The sequence below is a fragment of the Gallinula chloropus genome (assembly GCF_964237585.1).
Source record: "Gallinula chloropus genome assembly, chromosome: 26".
Classification (NCBI taxonomy): domain Eukaryota; kingdom Metazoa; phylum Chordata; class Aves; order Gruiformes; family Rallidae; genus Gallinula; species Gallinula chloropus.
Window position 1 is genome coordinate 2584251 of NC_140111.1, and position 11754 is coordinate 2596004.

Here is an 11754-nt window from a genome sequence, read left to right on the forward strand (position 1 = left end):
GGAAGGGGGGGCAAGGGGCTGCAGGAAGGGGGGGCAAGGGGCTGCAGGAAGGGGGGGCAAGGGGCTGCAGGAAGGGGGGGCAAGGGGCTGCAGGAAGGGGGGGCAAGGGGCTGCAGGAAGGGGGGCACGGGGCTGCAGAAAGGGGGGGCAAGGGGCTGCAGAAAGGGGGGGCGAGGGGCTGCAGAAAGGGGGGGCGAGGGGCTGCAGAAAGGGGGGGCGAGGGGCTGCAGAAAGGGGGGGCGAGGGGCTGCAGAAAGGGGGGGCGAGGGGCTGCAGAAAGGGGGGCGAGGGGCTGCAGGAAGGGGGGGCAAGGGGCTGCAGGAAGGGGGGGCAAGGGGCTGCAGGAAGGGGGGGCAAGGGGCTGCAGGAAGGGGGGGCAAGGGGCTGCAGGAAGGGGGGGCAAGGGGCTGCAGGAAGGGGGGGCAAGGGGCTGCAGGAAGGGGGGGCACGGGGCTGCAGGAAGGGGGGGCACGGGGCTGCAGGAAGGGGGGGCACGGGGCTGCAGGAAGGGGGGGCACGGGGCTGCAGGAAGGGGGGGCACGGGGCTGCAGGAAGGGGGGGCACGGGGCTGCAGAAGGGGGGGCAAGGGGCTGCAGGAAGGGGGGGCACGGGGCTGCAGGAAGGGGGGGCACGGGGCTGCAGAAGGGGGGCACGGGGCTGCAGAAGGGGGGCACGGGGCTGCAGAAGGGGGGCACGGGGCTGCAGAAGGGGGGCACGGGGCTGCAGAAGGGGGGGCAAGGGGCTGCAGGAAGGGGGGCAAGGGGCTGCAGAAAGGGGGGCAAGGGGCTGCAGGAAGGGGGGCAAGGGGCTGCAGGAAGGGGGGCAAGGGGCTGCAGGAAGGGGGGGCAAGGGGCTGCAGGAAGGGGGGGCAAGGGGCTGCAGGAAGGGGGGGCAAGGGGCAGCAGCCCCATGGCACTGGTGCCCTCACCCAGCCTGGCTCCTGACCAGGGCTCCACTCAAACAAAACTCTGACTAAGCACAGCGAAACCGAGACGAGATCCACCCTGGTCGAAAAGGCTTATTATAGGCTTAATATCCCTAAAAATAGCTCCATAGGCAATTTGTTTGATATACATCATCACCATCACTTCCTCATCCGCTTGTTGTTGCTTTAGAGGAGCTTAAATTTCTGCTGGCGATAAATAGCCGGGGATGGAGGAGCTGCCTTGCTGCACAGTCCCACTCCGTCCTGCGTTGGGTAACAAAGGTCAGTAAACAGCCTTTATCATCTGCCTTTGTTTGCTTGTTTTTAATCAGCAATGCTGAAAGCATAAAGCTGAGCAAAAAGCCAAATTCCAGAAGCCCTACAGGAATGGAGCCCAGGACAGGGAGCTGCCTGCTGCACACACCTCAGACGTGGCAGTGTCATGCAGAAGCTGTCCCAGAGAAGGAATCCATCAGGTGGATGATGTGCAGTGTTGTGTTCAGAAAGCCAAGCTGCAGTCAGATCACAGAATCACAGAATGCTTTGGGTTGGAAGGGAGCTCAAAGCCCATCCAGTTCCAACCCCCTGCCATGGGCAGGGACACCCCCACCAGCCCAGGGTGCCCCAAGCCCCATCCAATCCAGCCTCACACCCTGCCAGGGATCCAGGGGCTCCCACAGCCCCTCTGGGCACCCTGTGCCAGGGCCTCCCCCCTCAGAGTCAGGAATCTCTTCCTCACCTCTAACCCATCCCTGCCCTCTGCCAGCTTGGAGCCATCGCCCCGTGTCCCGTCCCCACACTCCCTGGTGAGCAGCCCCTCCCCTGCTTCCCTGTGGGACCCCTCTGAGTATCATGATACTGGATGACTTCTGGCTTCAGAAATACCATTTCAGCTGGAAGTACCACACGTGCTGAACCTCCCCCTGTCCCCCCCCCAACCCAGAAAGTGCTGTCAGACACCAGAAGGGCGCGTTCATACGCTTTTTGTTCCTCTGCTTTGTGCTTTTATCCCAGCCTTGGCTCTGAGACAGTTTTCCACAAACAAAACATCCCACAACTGCACCTAAAAGCTCCCTGTGTCCGGGCTCATCTCTAAACTGCAATTTAAAAGGCAGCACCAGCATATGAGCTGCCCTCAGCACCTTCAGTACCCAGCTGCCACAGGAGCCCTGCATCCCAGTGGTTTCCACCAGAGAGCCCTGGCAGGGATGCTGGGCAGAACCCCAAGCAGCCTGGTGACAGCTTGGGGAGGCAGAAGCTTGCAGTTAATCGGCTTTGTCCTCCCCACAAGTTGTAGCTGGTGCTGAATGAAAAGCGCTCTCTGAGATGGCTGGGGGCAGCTCACAGGCTCAAGAACCAAGGAGGTGGAAGCTGGTTGGCATTACACATTGGAAAGATGGGGTGAGAAGCAGGAGGGCCATGGATGTTGGCATCAAAGCTGGTCATGGGCATCGTTTTTAGCTCCACTAGAAACCTCAACGTCCTACAAGTGGTCACTGGGGTAATGTTGTGACTTGCTACAGACACCGGAGTTTAAGTGCTGCTGCTCTCTCACACAGTTTAGTTTCACATATAGACCATCACCCCTAAAAACATCCCAGTCCAAAGAGGGAGAGTTTAAACAACCCAGAGACTTGGGACTTCACAGCCCACACCACAGGCTGCGTCCCTGTGTGGCACAACACCCATCCTCACTGCTTCTTCTTCAGGAGCTCGTTTCAGCAGGGCAGCTATTTACTACAAACACCCTTGGAATGGGCTTGAAAATAACCCAACCCAACCAGAGACAGGCTCAGGCCAGAAGTGAGACTCCTCCAGCTCTCCCAAGTATGTACCAAAGCTCATCAGGAGTCAAATGAGCTTCTTTGATAAACAAATGTCTCCTGGCTCTGCCCCTCTCCTGCAGCTCTGTGTTAGTGGTGATAAGTTTCCTCACTACTGGGTGCGTATTCAGCTTTATCAAGAGATGATGATGATGATGATAGTAACTGGCATACACACTTGGCAATGGAAGTCTCAAAGAAACCCTCTACTGAGATGAGGTGTGAAGTTTGCCACATTTACAAGGATGGTGGTTCCATCAGCAGAGGGGTGGCAGCAGGGACAGGGAGGGGATTGTCCCTCTCTGCTCTGCCCTCCCCAGCTGGAGTCCTGTGGCCAGAGTCCCAACACAGGGAAGATGTGGGGCTGTTGGAGAGGGGTCAGAGGAGCCACGGGGATGATCAGAGGGCTGGAGCAGCTCCCCTATGAAGAGAGGCTGGGGGAGCTGGGCTGGGTCAGCCTGGAGAAGAGAAGCTGTGGGGGGACCTCACTGCAGCCCCCCAGTCCCTGAAGGGAACAGAGGAACAGGAGGGGAATCAGCTTGTTAAAGGGCAGAGACTGGCAGGACAAGGGGGATGGGGTGAAGCTGGAGGAGGGAAGGGGGAGAGGAGAGACTGGGGGGAAGTTCTGTCCAGAGAGAGTGGTGAGGGGCTGGAAGGGGCTGCCCAGAGAGGGGGTGGGTGCCCCGTCCCTGGGGGTGTCCAAGGCCAGGTTGGATGGGGCCCTGGGCAACCTTGTGTAGCTCCAGGCCTGGAGGTTGGTGTCCCTGCCTGTGGCAGGGGGTTGGAGCTCTGTGACCCTTGGGGTCCCTTCCAACCCATGCCATTCTATGACAACCAACCTGTCAGACCAGCCAGGTACCCAGGGCCACCAGCCACACAAAGACACGGGTCCCCCCCACATCTCTGGGGTGTTTCATGCCGCATCCACGAGGCTGAAACATTCCTCAGGGTGACTTTCATCATGGTGTGAGTCAAACGAAACACAGAGCCAGGTAACCCAACAGCAAAAACAATAATTACCTGATCTATCCCAGGCCCCAATTAATAATGGTATCTGAAATAAAATGAGACCCAGCCTAACTCCCTTTCCTGTTACGCAAGCTGCCACGCAAGACAGACACAGCCAAGCAGCCCAGTGCCTCTCCTCAGGAGCACACACAGTCCCCAAGATACCATTTGAGGTGGCTGCTCTGACCAGCAGCTTCCAGTGACACCACCCTGGGCAGCCCCAGTTTCAGCACTGAGGTGGCATTCAGCTCAGTATCCAGCTGGAAAAGCCGTGGATAACTGACCCCAACACTGCTGGGTGATGGGATGGAGGAGTCCTCATGGGATGGAGGAGTCCTCATGGGATGGAGGAGTCCTCATGGGATGGAGGAGTCCTCATGGGATTCTTCACCCCACAAGTGTCAGTGAGGGACAGGGAGGAAATTCAGCTTTTCTGGCATCTCTGCTTACATTTCCCACTGAAACTACAGTTTGCCAACACTCCCACTGTCACCCCCTTGCTAGCAGGATGCCTCGGACAGGGCAGAGGAAGAAGGGGATCCTATTTGGGAGAAAAAAACCCCGACGGTACGGAGGAGCCACCCGCTCTGACACCCCTCAAGCCTGTGGTGCTGGTTTTGATGGTGTTTCTCATCACTGGTTGGGTCCAGGAGCTGCTGTGTTACATCAGCAGCAGCTTCTCTTGGGATACAAAGAGAAACACCATGGTGGGAGCAGACAGACATGGGGTGGGATGCAGAGAGGTATCAGTGTTCCCTGCCCTCCATCAGTGCTCACATCCCCTCCATCACCTGCGATAACCTGTGGGACAGAAACCAGCACAGGAGCAGCAAAGGGAGCAGAGAACCCCAAAAGCACATCCAAACCACCCCAGGACACAGAAACATGGCTTTTAAGAGCCAGGAACTTACCAGATTTAAAAAAAAAACAGGATTTGGGTAAGTGGGGTTACTCAATTCAGCTTTCTGAACACAGACAAGATGAATTACCAGAAGGCAACTCGGTTTTGAAGGGTTTGAAGTGTTTCTTTTTGCCTCCTCTCACAGCAGCTCTAAAGAAGGACCTAGGGACTGGAGAGGCCACCAGCACAGCCAGAACTCCCTCACACTGAGCATCCCAAATCCTAAGGGGGAGAGACCCAGGTGGAAGCACACTGGGTCGATGCATCCCACTGAAGGCATTCACAAGGCTCCATAAGCACCCTCAGTCCTCAGATACATCCCTGGTGTCCACATCTTATTCTGAAATAGGAGAAACTCCCCATAAAGAAACACTTCACAGCCAGAACCAGCTCCTGCTAATTGGGGGTTTGAAGGCTCCTCCAGGAACCTGGGCTGGGTTGGTGCTTTTTTTATTTGCGTGGGGGGGTGTTTTTTGTTGTTATTGTTGTTGTAGAAGGATGTAGAGGAGACTCTGTGCATTGCTCATGGTCTAGGAAAAGAAGAAAGCAGCTATAATTATTGAAGCCTGAGGACGTGGCTCAACAGGACACCCAGATCCCTGGGCAGGGAAAGCTGGGAGGGCAGGAGGCACCTCATGCTGAAGTCGTTCAGGACTCCTTGGTCTAAGCTGAAGAAGCCACTGTTAATACACAGCACAGCCCCTGATGGGGTGATTCGGTGCTGGGTTACCTCCTCTAGCTCTGCATGCACCCACCTAAGCACCAACCACCTCAGCCTGCCCCTCTGAGAACCCTGAAAGCTCAGCAGGGCACCCTGCCCACCCTGGGGGAGGGTGTTTATCTTTGGGGATGAGCTAGTGGGAGCAGTGGGACAGCAGGAGCAGCGGGACAGGGAACGCCAGCCCAAGCCACTGGGTCCCAACACGCCAGGCCAGAAGAGCAGGGACCAAACAGGCTGGAGAAGCCATGGCAACTGGTGTCTCTGGAAGGTAAACAAGCTCTAAGAGTAAGGTACCCATCAATCCAAGGCCCTGGATGATGATGCCCCCTCCTCTTTGCTCTGTTTTAGTTGCATCACCTATTGCCCACCACAGGAAGCAGAGAAGCCCCAGCTGCCAGCCAGGGCTGCAAAATGCCAGGGCTTGTTCCACATTAAACCAACACCACAGAAAATTAGGAGTCAATCTGGGTAACGTTCTCCCTTTCTGTTTGCTTTGCTGCAGTAAGTGGTTATTTTCTCTGCGGTGGCCACTCCTCCTATAAAGGGACTGACTTAGAATATGCTCTTTTGGCTGGGCACACCAGAGTTCATTCTTGGGTTTAAAAGAAGGTGCTTCATCCCTCCCAGAGCAGGCAGCTGGCTGTGGGGGTGGCATGGAGACCCCAGGGGGCACATGGAGACCCTGGGGAGGCACATCCAGCCCCTCAGCCCATATTCCCTTACAACACGTTGTTACCACAGTAAGAAGTGATTATTCAATCCAAACCCTGAGTGGATTTTAAAGTTACCCAACAACAACAGATCAGGGATGCATTCACAGGGCTCAACAAGAGGCTATAAGCCAAGCCAGAGCCAAACTCCCCCTCAACAATCCACTTGTTCTTTAAAGCCTCACCAGACACAATATACATTAGTCACAACTCTGCATGGAGCTATTTTTACCCCAAGATAAAGGCTCCAGACTGGAAGACCCTGCTCACCCCTCCTCAGCCAGGGAAACCACGGCGGCAGTCGGCTGGGTGTCAGCTCTGGAGGGGAGGCAGAGGGCTATGTAGGAGTACTAATCACCAAGCATTCAACCCCGTGCTGTCTTTCTGTGATCTTACAATATTCAACAACTCTGAGCAGCAGCTTCCAGCCTCAACACGTTTCTGCATAATTGTCCTTATGTCACACTCAATACGAACTATTACACTCAGGGGCTGACGCTCCCAACAGCCACCAGAGCTTTTACTTTTAGAGCAGAAACACTACAAACCCCCCTTTTGAGGGAGCAGGGCTGAGTTTCTACCCATGGGGAGAAAAAAGCAATCTGTGAAGTGTGAAGAGGCAACACTTTAGAAGCTTCTCAGATCAAAACACCCTCCCTAGGAAACCCCATCCGTGTATTTTTCAGCCTGGAGAGAAGAAGACTAAGGGGGGACCTTATGAATGTTTATCAGTATCTGAAGGATGGGATACAGGGGGAAATGGGCAGCCCCTTTTCAGTGTCTGTGGGGACAGGACAAGGGGCAATGGCTGCAAGTTGGAGCACAGGGAGTTCCACACCAACATGTGGAAGAACTTTTCCCCAGTGAGGGTGAGGGAGCCCTGGGACAGGCTGCCCAGGGGGTGTGGAGTCTCCATCTCTGGAGAGATTCCAGCCCTGTCTGGACACCGACCTGTGTGCCCTGTCCTGGGGAGCTGCTTTGGCAGGGGGTTGTATCCCACCCATGAGCTCTAGAGGTCCCTTCCCACCCCTGTGACTCTGATTTAAAGGGCTAAACTCGTCCCTCCCAGGGTATACGAGTGGGTCACAGACAATCAGTGCTCAGGTTAATAAACCCACGTCCTGGATTTCCCAACCTGGCCAGGAAGTGTGGTTAACGTTTAAAGCACTTCCAGGAGCTCAGGGCCAGCCCTTCCACCACACACCAACTCATCCCACACGAAGGACTGAGAACAATCCACTTCAAACACCCTCTGAGCACTCTGCTTATTTTGACCTCATCCACTTTTGACCACAGGAAGAAAATCCCACAGGGTTCCAGAAAAAACCCCTCCCAGGCCAAGCTCTTCCCCACTCTTCTTCCACAGTGAGCTGGATTCATCATGCTTTGGGACAACCCTGATGAAAGCTCCCTCAAAACAGGAGTGAATCCTGGTATTTCCAGGTAAAGGTTAAACAAAAACCAGGCATTGCTGGATGAGGTGGCATTTCCCCCCTTGTCCCACCCCAGGAGGCTGCTACCACTGTGGGTTTATCCTTTGCTCTGCTCTGGAACCAGCCACTCTGCAGAAATTAAAAAAGGAAAAAGCTTTTTTTTGGGGGGGGGGAAATAAATAAATCAATCTGTGCAGCCAAGAAGAGACCAGAACAGTAAAAACAATAACCCCAGAGAAAGCACAGCCTGGTCTCTGGAGCTCCCAGGTTGAGCTGGCTGTTTGGATGCTACAGAAACGTGGATGTTCCAACACTCTCTCACCTGAAGCCATTCCCAGCAGCTGTGCTGCTATGGGTCTGGGAAAGGCAGGGAGTAATTTCACATCCAGTATCCCAAACCCTGATTTCCTGCCCCTTCCTCAACTCCAGGGCCCGGCTTCCCGGGGAATCCAGCGCTGCTCCCCCTGGAACCAGCTGCTCTGGGGTTTACCATTAACCAGGGTTTTCCCTTCACGGCCCTTCGCTGTGATGTGGGGCAGGGGACACACACACACACACAGAGCCACATCTTCACGGTCCTGAGCGCTTTTCCACCCACATCAGGCTCACACACACCACGGAGCCGGGTGGTTAGAAGGACAGGAAGGTGTTTTCAGGCATTTTCAGGTGTTTTCATCCTCTGCAACAGCCTCTCAGGGCGATGGAAAGTAAACCCGCCGCTCTCCCGGCCTCCTCCCCCACCCCGGGAAGACAGCTGTTACAACAATGCAGCGCTGGAAGCGGCCCCGGCTCCATCGCCTGCTTTGTGCCATATTCTTTCAATAGATCTTATTGTTTACCCTCTGCTCTTTCCGTCCTCTCCACCCCCCCCCCCCCCACACCTCTCCGTAATCAAATTTTTCCCGGTTACTGCCCAAAACAGCCGGGCCGGGGACACCTTCCCCTCTCTTTCCCCTTCCCCTCCCCTCGCCACCGCCACCCCCCACCAGCCCCGGCCCAGCCCGTCTTGTTTCCCGGCTGCTTCCCCCATCCCTGCTCCACCATCAACTCGGCTGCCAGCGCGCACACCCGCAGCAACACGTTGGCAGCGGCCCCGCACCCCCCACCCCCCCACCCCGCGCAGCCCCCCCACCCGGGGGAACAAACGGGGCGGGGGGGTGTGGGGATGGAGTTTCCCACCGACACCACCCTCCTCCTGCCCCACGGACACCCGCGGCCGGGGGCTCCCCTCAGGGGAAAGCCTCTCCCTTAACCCCCACCCCGCCCCAGGCCCGGGGGAAGCCGCCCCCCGCCCCAGCCCCGGCCCCATTCACCCAGACCCCGCCCCCCGCCCCCCCGACCCCCCCATCCAGCCCTGTCTGGCCGTCCCGAAGGCGCGGCCCGGCCGCCCCCTCCCGCCGTCTCCTCAGCGCCAGGGCCGGCCAGGGCCTCACCTCAAAGCGGCTCTTAGTGACCCCGTTCATCTCCCTCCGCATGGCGGGGCCGGGCGGGGCGGCGGAGGAAGAGGAGGAGGGGAAGGGGAGGCAGGCCGGGAGGGGGGAGGAGGGCGGGCAGGGGGTACCGGGGCTCCGCGGCCTCCGCCCGCCGCCGCCGCCGCGTCTCCTCCGGCCTCAACTTCAACCCAAAACAAAAACACTCCGCACCTGCCAGCAACGCGCACGCTCATTGGCCAGCGCCACGGCGCGCGCGGCGGCGGCGGCGGGGGGGGCTGAGTGGGGAGTGTGTGGGGGGGGTGGTTGTGTGTGTGTGAGTGGGGGGGGGGGGGGTGGGACAGACACACGGAAGGGCGAGAGCAGCGGCGCGCGGGGAAGGGGGAGAGGGGGGAGGGGATGAGGAGGGAGGGGGGGGGACACACTCACACACTCACATAGACGCGACGCGGGACTGGGCGAGCCCCCGCCGCCCCCACCTACCCCGCAGGCCGCCGCCCCCATCGCGCCGCCGCCGCCGGCGTCCTCCCGCCCCCCGGCGGCCCCTCCCCCTCTCGCCCCGCCACCCCGGGGGCTGCGGGTGTCCGTCCCGCCGCACCGGGGGCTGCCGGACACCACCCCCGCACCCCCCATATCCGGGGGCCGCGAGGATCCTCCCCCCGATATCCGGGAGGGGTCTTCCCTCCACCCCCACCCCCGCACCCCTCCCGCACCCCTCAAGTGCCGCCGCGGGGATTGGGGGTCTCGGAATGGGGGGTGGGGGGCGGGGAGGGGGGTGGGGGGGATGAGGCGTCCCCCGTTTCTCCGCTCCCTTCCGGGAGCAGCGGAGAGGCCGCGGTGCTCAGCCAATCACCGCGCAGCTCGCTGCAGCGTCACGGCGACGTCATTGCCGCGGGAAAATCAAGCGTGGGGGAGACTCTCCGCCTCGCTCCCCCGCGCCCCCTCTCCCCCCCCCGCTCAATCCCGGTGCCGGCGACCGAGACCTCGCGTAACGAAGCGGTTTATGTCCCGCTGACAGACACGATCTTGCCAAAAGGAGCCCCAAAAGGTACCCCCAAAGAGCCTCAAAAGAGCCCAGAAGGAGCCCCAAAAGGAGCCCCAAAAGGAGCCCTAAAAAGATCCATAGAAGAGCCCAGAAGCAGCCCCAAAAGGAGCCCTAAAAAGAGCCCCAGAAGAACCCAAAAGAGCCCAATAGGAGCCTCAAAAGAAGCACGCAAAAGAGCCAAAAAGGAGCCCTGAAAAGAGCCCCAGAAGAGCCCAAAAGGAGCTTCCAAAAGAGCCCAGAAGGAGCCCCAAAAGCAGCCCCCAAAAGAGCCCAATAGGAGCCCAAAAGAAGCCCCAAAAGGAGCCCTAAGAAGAGCAACAGAAGAGCCCAAAAGGAGCCCCAAAAGAAGCCCTAAAAAGAACCCCAAAAGGAGCCTAAAAGAGCCCCAAAGGAGCCCTAAAAAGAGCCCCAAAAGAGCCCAAAGTGTCCCCGAGTGAGCACTCACCGCCCTGCATCGCCGCAGCCCAGCCCTGCATCAGCATCACGTCACCACCCGCCATTAAAACGTTTGGCTTTTATTTGCTTTACACCTTTTTTTTCTTCTCTTTAATCTTTCCAATACTGAAAGATGTCGAATAATTGTCAAGAATAAGCAAAAATATCTTTAAAAATAAAACCTTTGTCCGAGAACGGCGCGTTTACAGGTGGGAAGGTCCGTGTCACCGCGTCCCTCGCCTCTCCTGTGCCCGGCTCCTGTCTCAATCCTGCTCTCACGATTCATCTATCGCCACGGGGAAGGGGCTGGCACAGCAAAGTGGGGTAAAAGGCTTTTGGATCGCAGCCCCCCACGTCGCAGGACTCACCCCACTGGCTGCCGCCACGTCAGGGACCTGGAGGGGGGTGGGAGACTTTGTTCCCTCTGTTTCCACAGGCGCTGCCCGCCTTCCGCAGGAGGAATTTAGGATACTGAACTTTGGTCTTGGGTGAGCAGGGAGGCAACGGGTGCAGCTCTTTCCTTTCAAAGACATTTTTGTGTTGAATTACCAAGCCCAACGGTTATTTCACCGCGGTTATTACACCGATTCCAACCGACGGCGGGTCCGGCAAACCGCCCTGGCTATCCCCAGCCCCGCGGCGACCCGACCAGCGGTTTCTTTTCAAACCCCTGTGTGACCCCAGAGGGATCCAGGGGCTCCTGTAAAACACCACGTTAAAAACAACAACTGAGAGGGGCAGCACGAGAGCCGGCACTGAGCTGCCGGCATCGCAGCCGGCGCCAGGCCCAAGATGCAGCCGGGTCTCAGGGTACATTCCTCTGGCAGCGTGTTCTGTCCGTCCTCTTCGCAGACACCCCACGGCCACACGGGGCCGATGCTGCAGAAGGGAAGAGTGTTTGCTCCAGGTTTACATTTTCAGTTCCTATTTTCCTATTTCAGCACGTGAGAAGGGTGAAGATTGGTGGGTGGGGGGGGAAGTGACAGGTTGCAGACCACAGTGAGCGAAGGATGGATGGTGGGAAACAGGAGGAAGGGGTTTTCCAGAGCATGGGAGGGGGGAGTTTGGAGAAAAGCAGGCTCCTGCTTTCCACAGGAGCCTCAGAATTAAGCTGAAGGCAGGAGGAAGAGGTAAAAACACTCCACTGATTAACGGAATCATTTCCATCCTATGGAGAAGACATCAGCATTACGAGAAGTGGGGAAGAGGGAGCTTGCCTGGGGCAGGGCCATAAGCAGGGCTGGAAATCTCTGTGGTTTAAGGGGAACTGAATTCCTTGGTATTGTTTCAGACCACATCCCCAAACGCAAAGTCTGATCTCAT

The 11754-nt window shown here is 57.8% G+C and overlaps 1 protein-coding gene across 1 annotated transcript in view; it reads right to left on the minus strand.

Moving 5' to 3' along the window:
* The window catches only part of FBXL20 (F-box and leucine rich repeat protein 20), a gene marked incomplete at its 5' end in the record, with an annotated part of 36691 nt that extends 27107 nt beyond the window's left edge, over positions 1 to 9584 (minus strand). Inside the window, 2 exons of the mRNA XM_084275363.1 lie at positions 9083 to 9135; positions 9389 to 9584. Coding sequence (XP_084131489.1) covers positions 9083 to 9135; positions 9389 to 9584 — 249 coding nt within the window. The remainder of the gene's footprint in view (positions 1 to 9082; positions 9136 to 9388) is intronic.
* Between the last annotated feature and the right edge of the window lie 2170 nt (positions 9585 to 11754).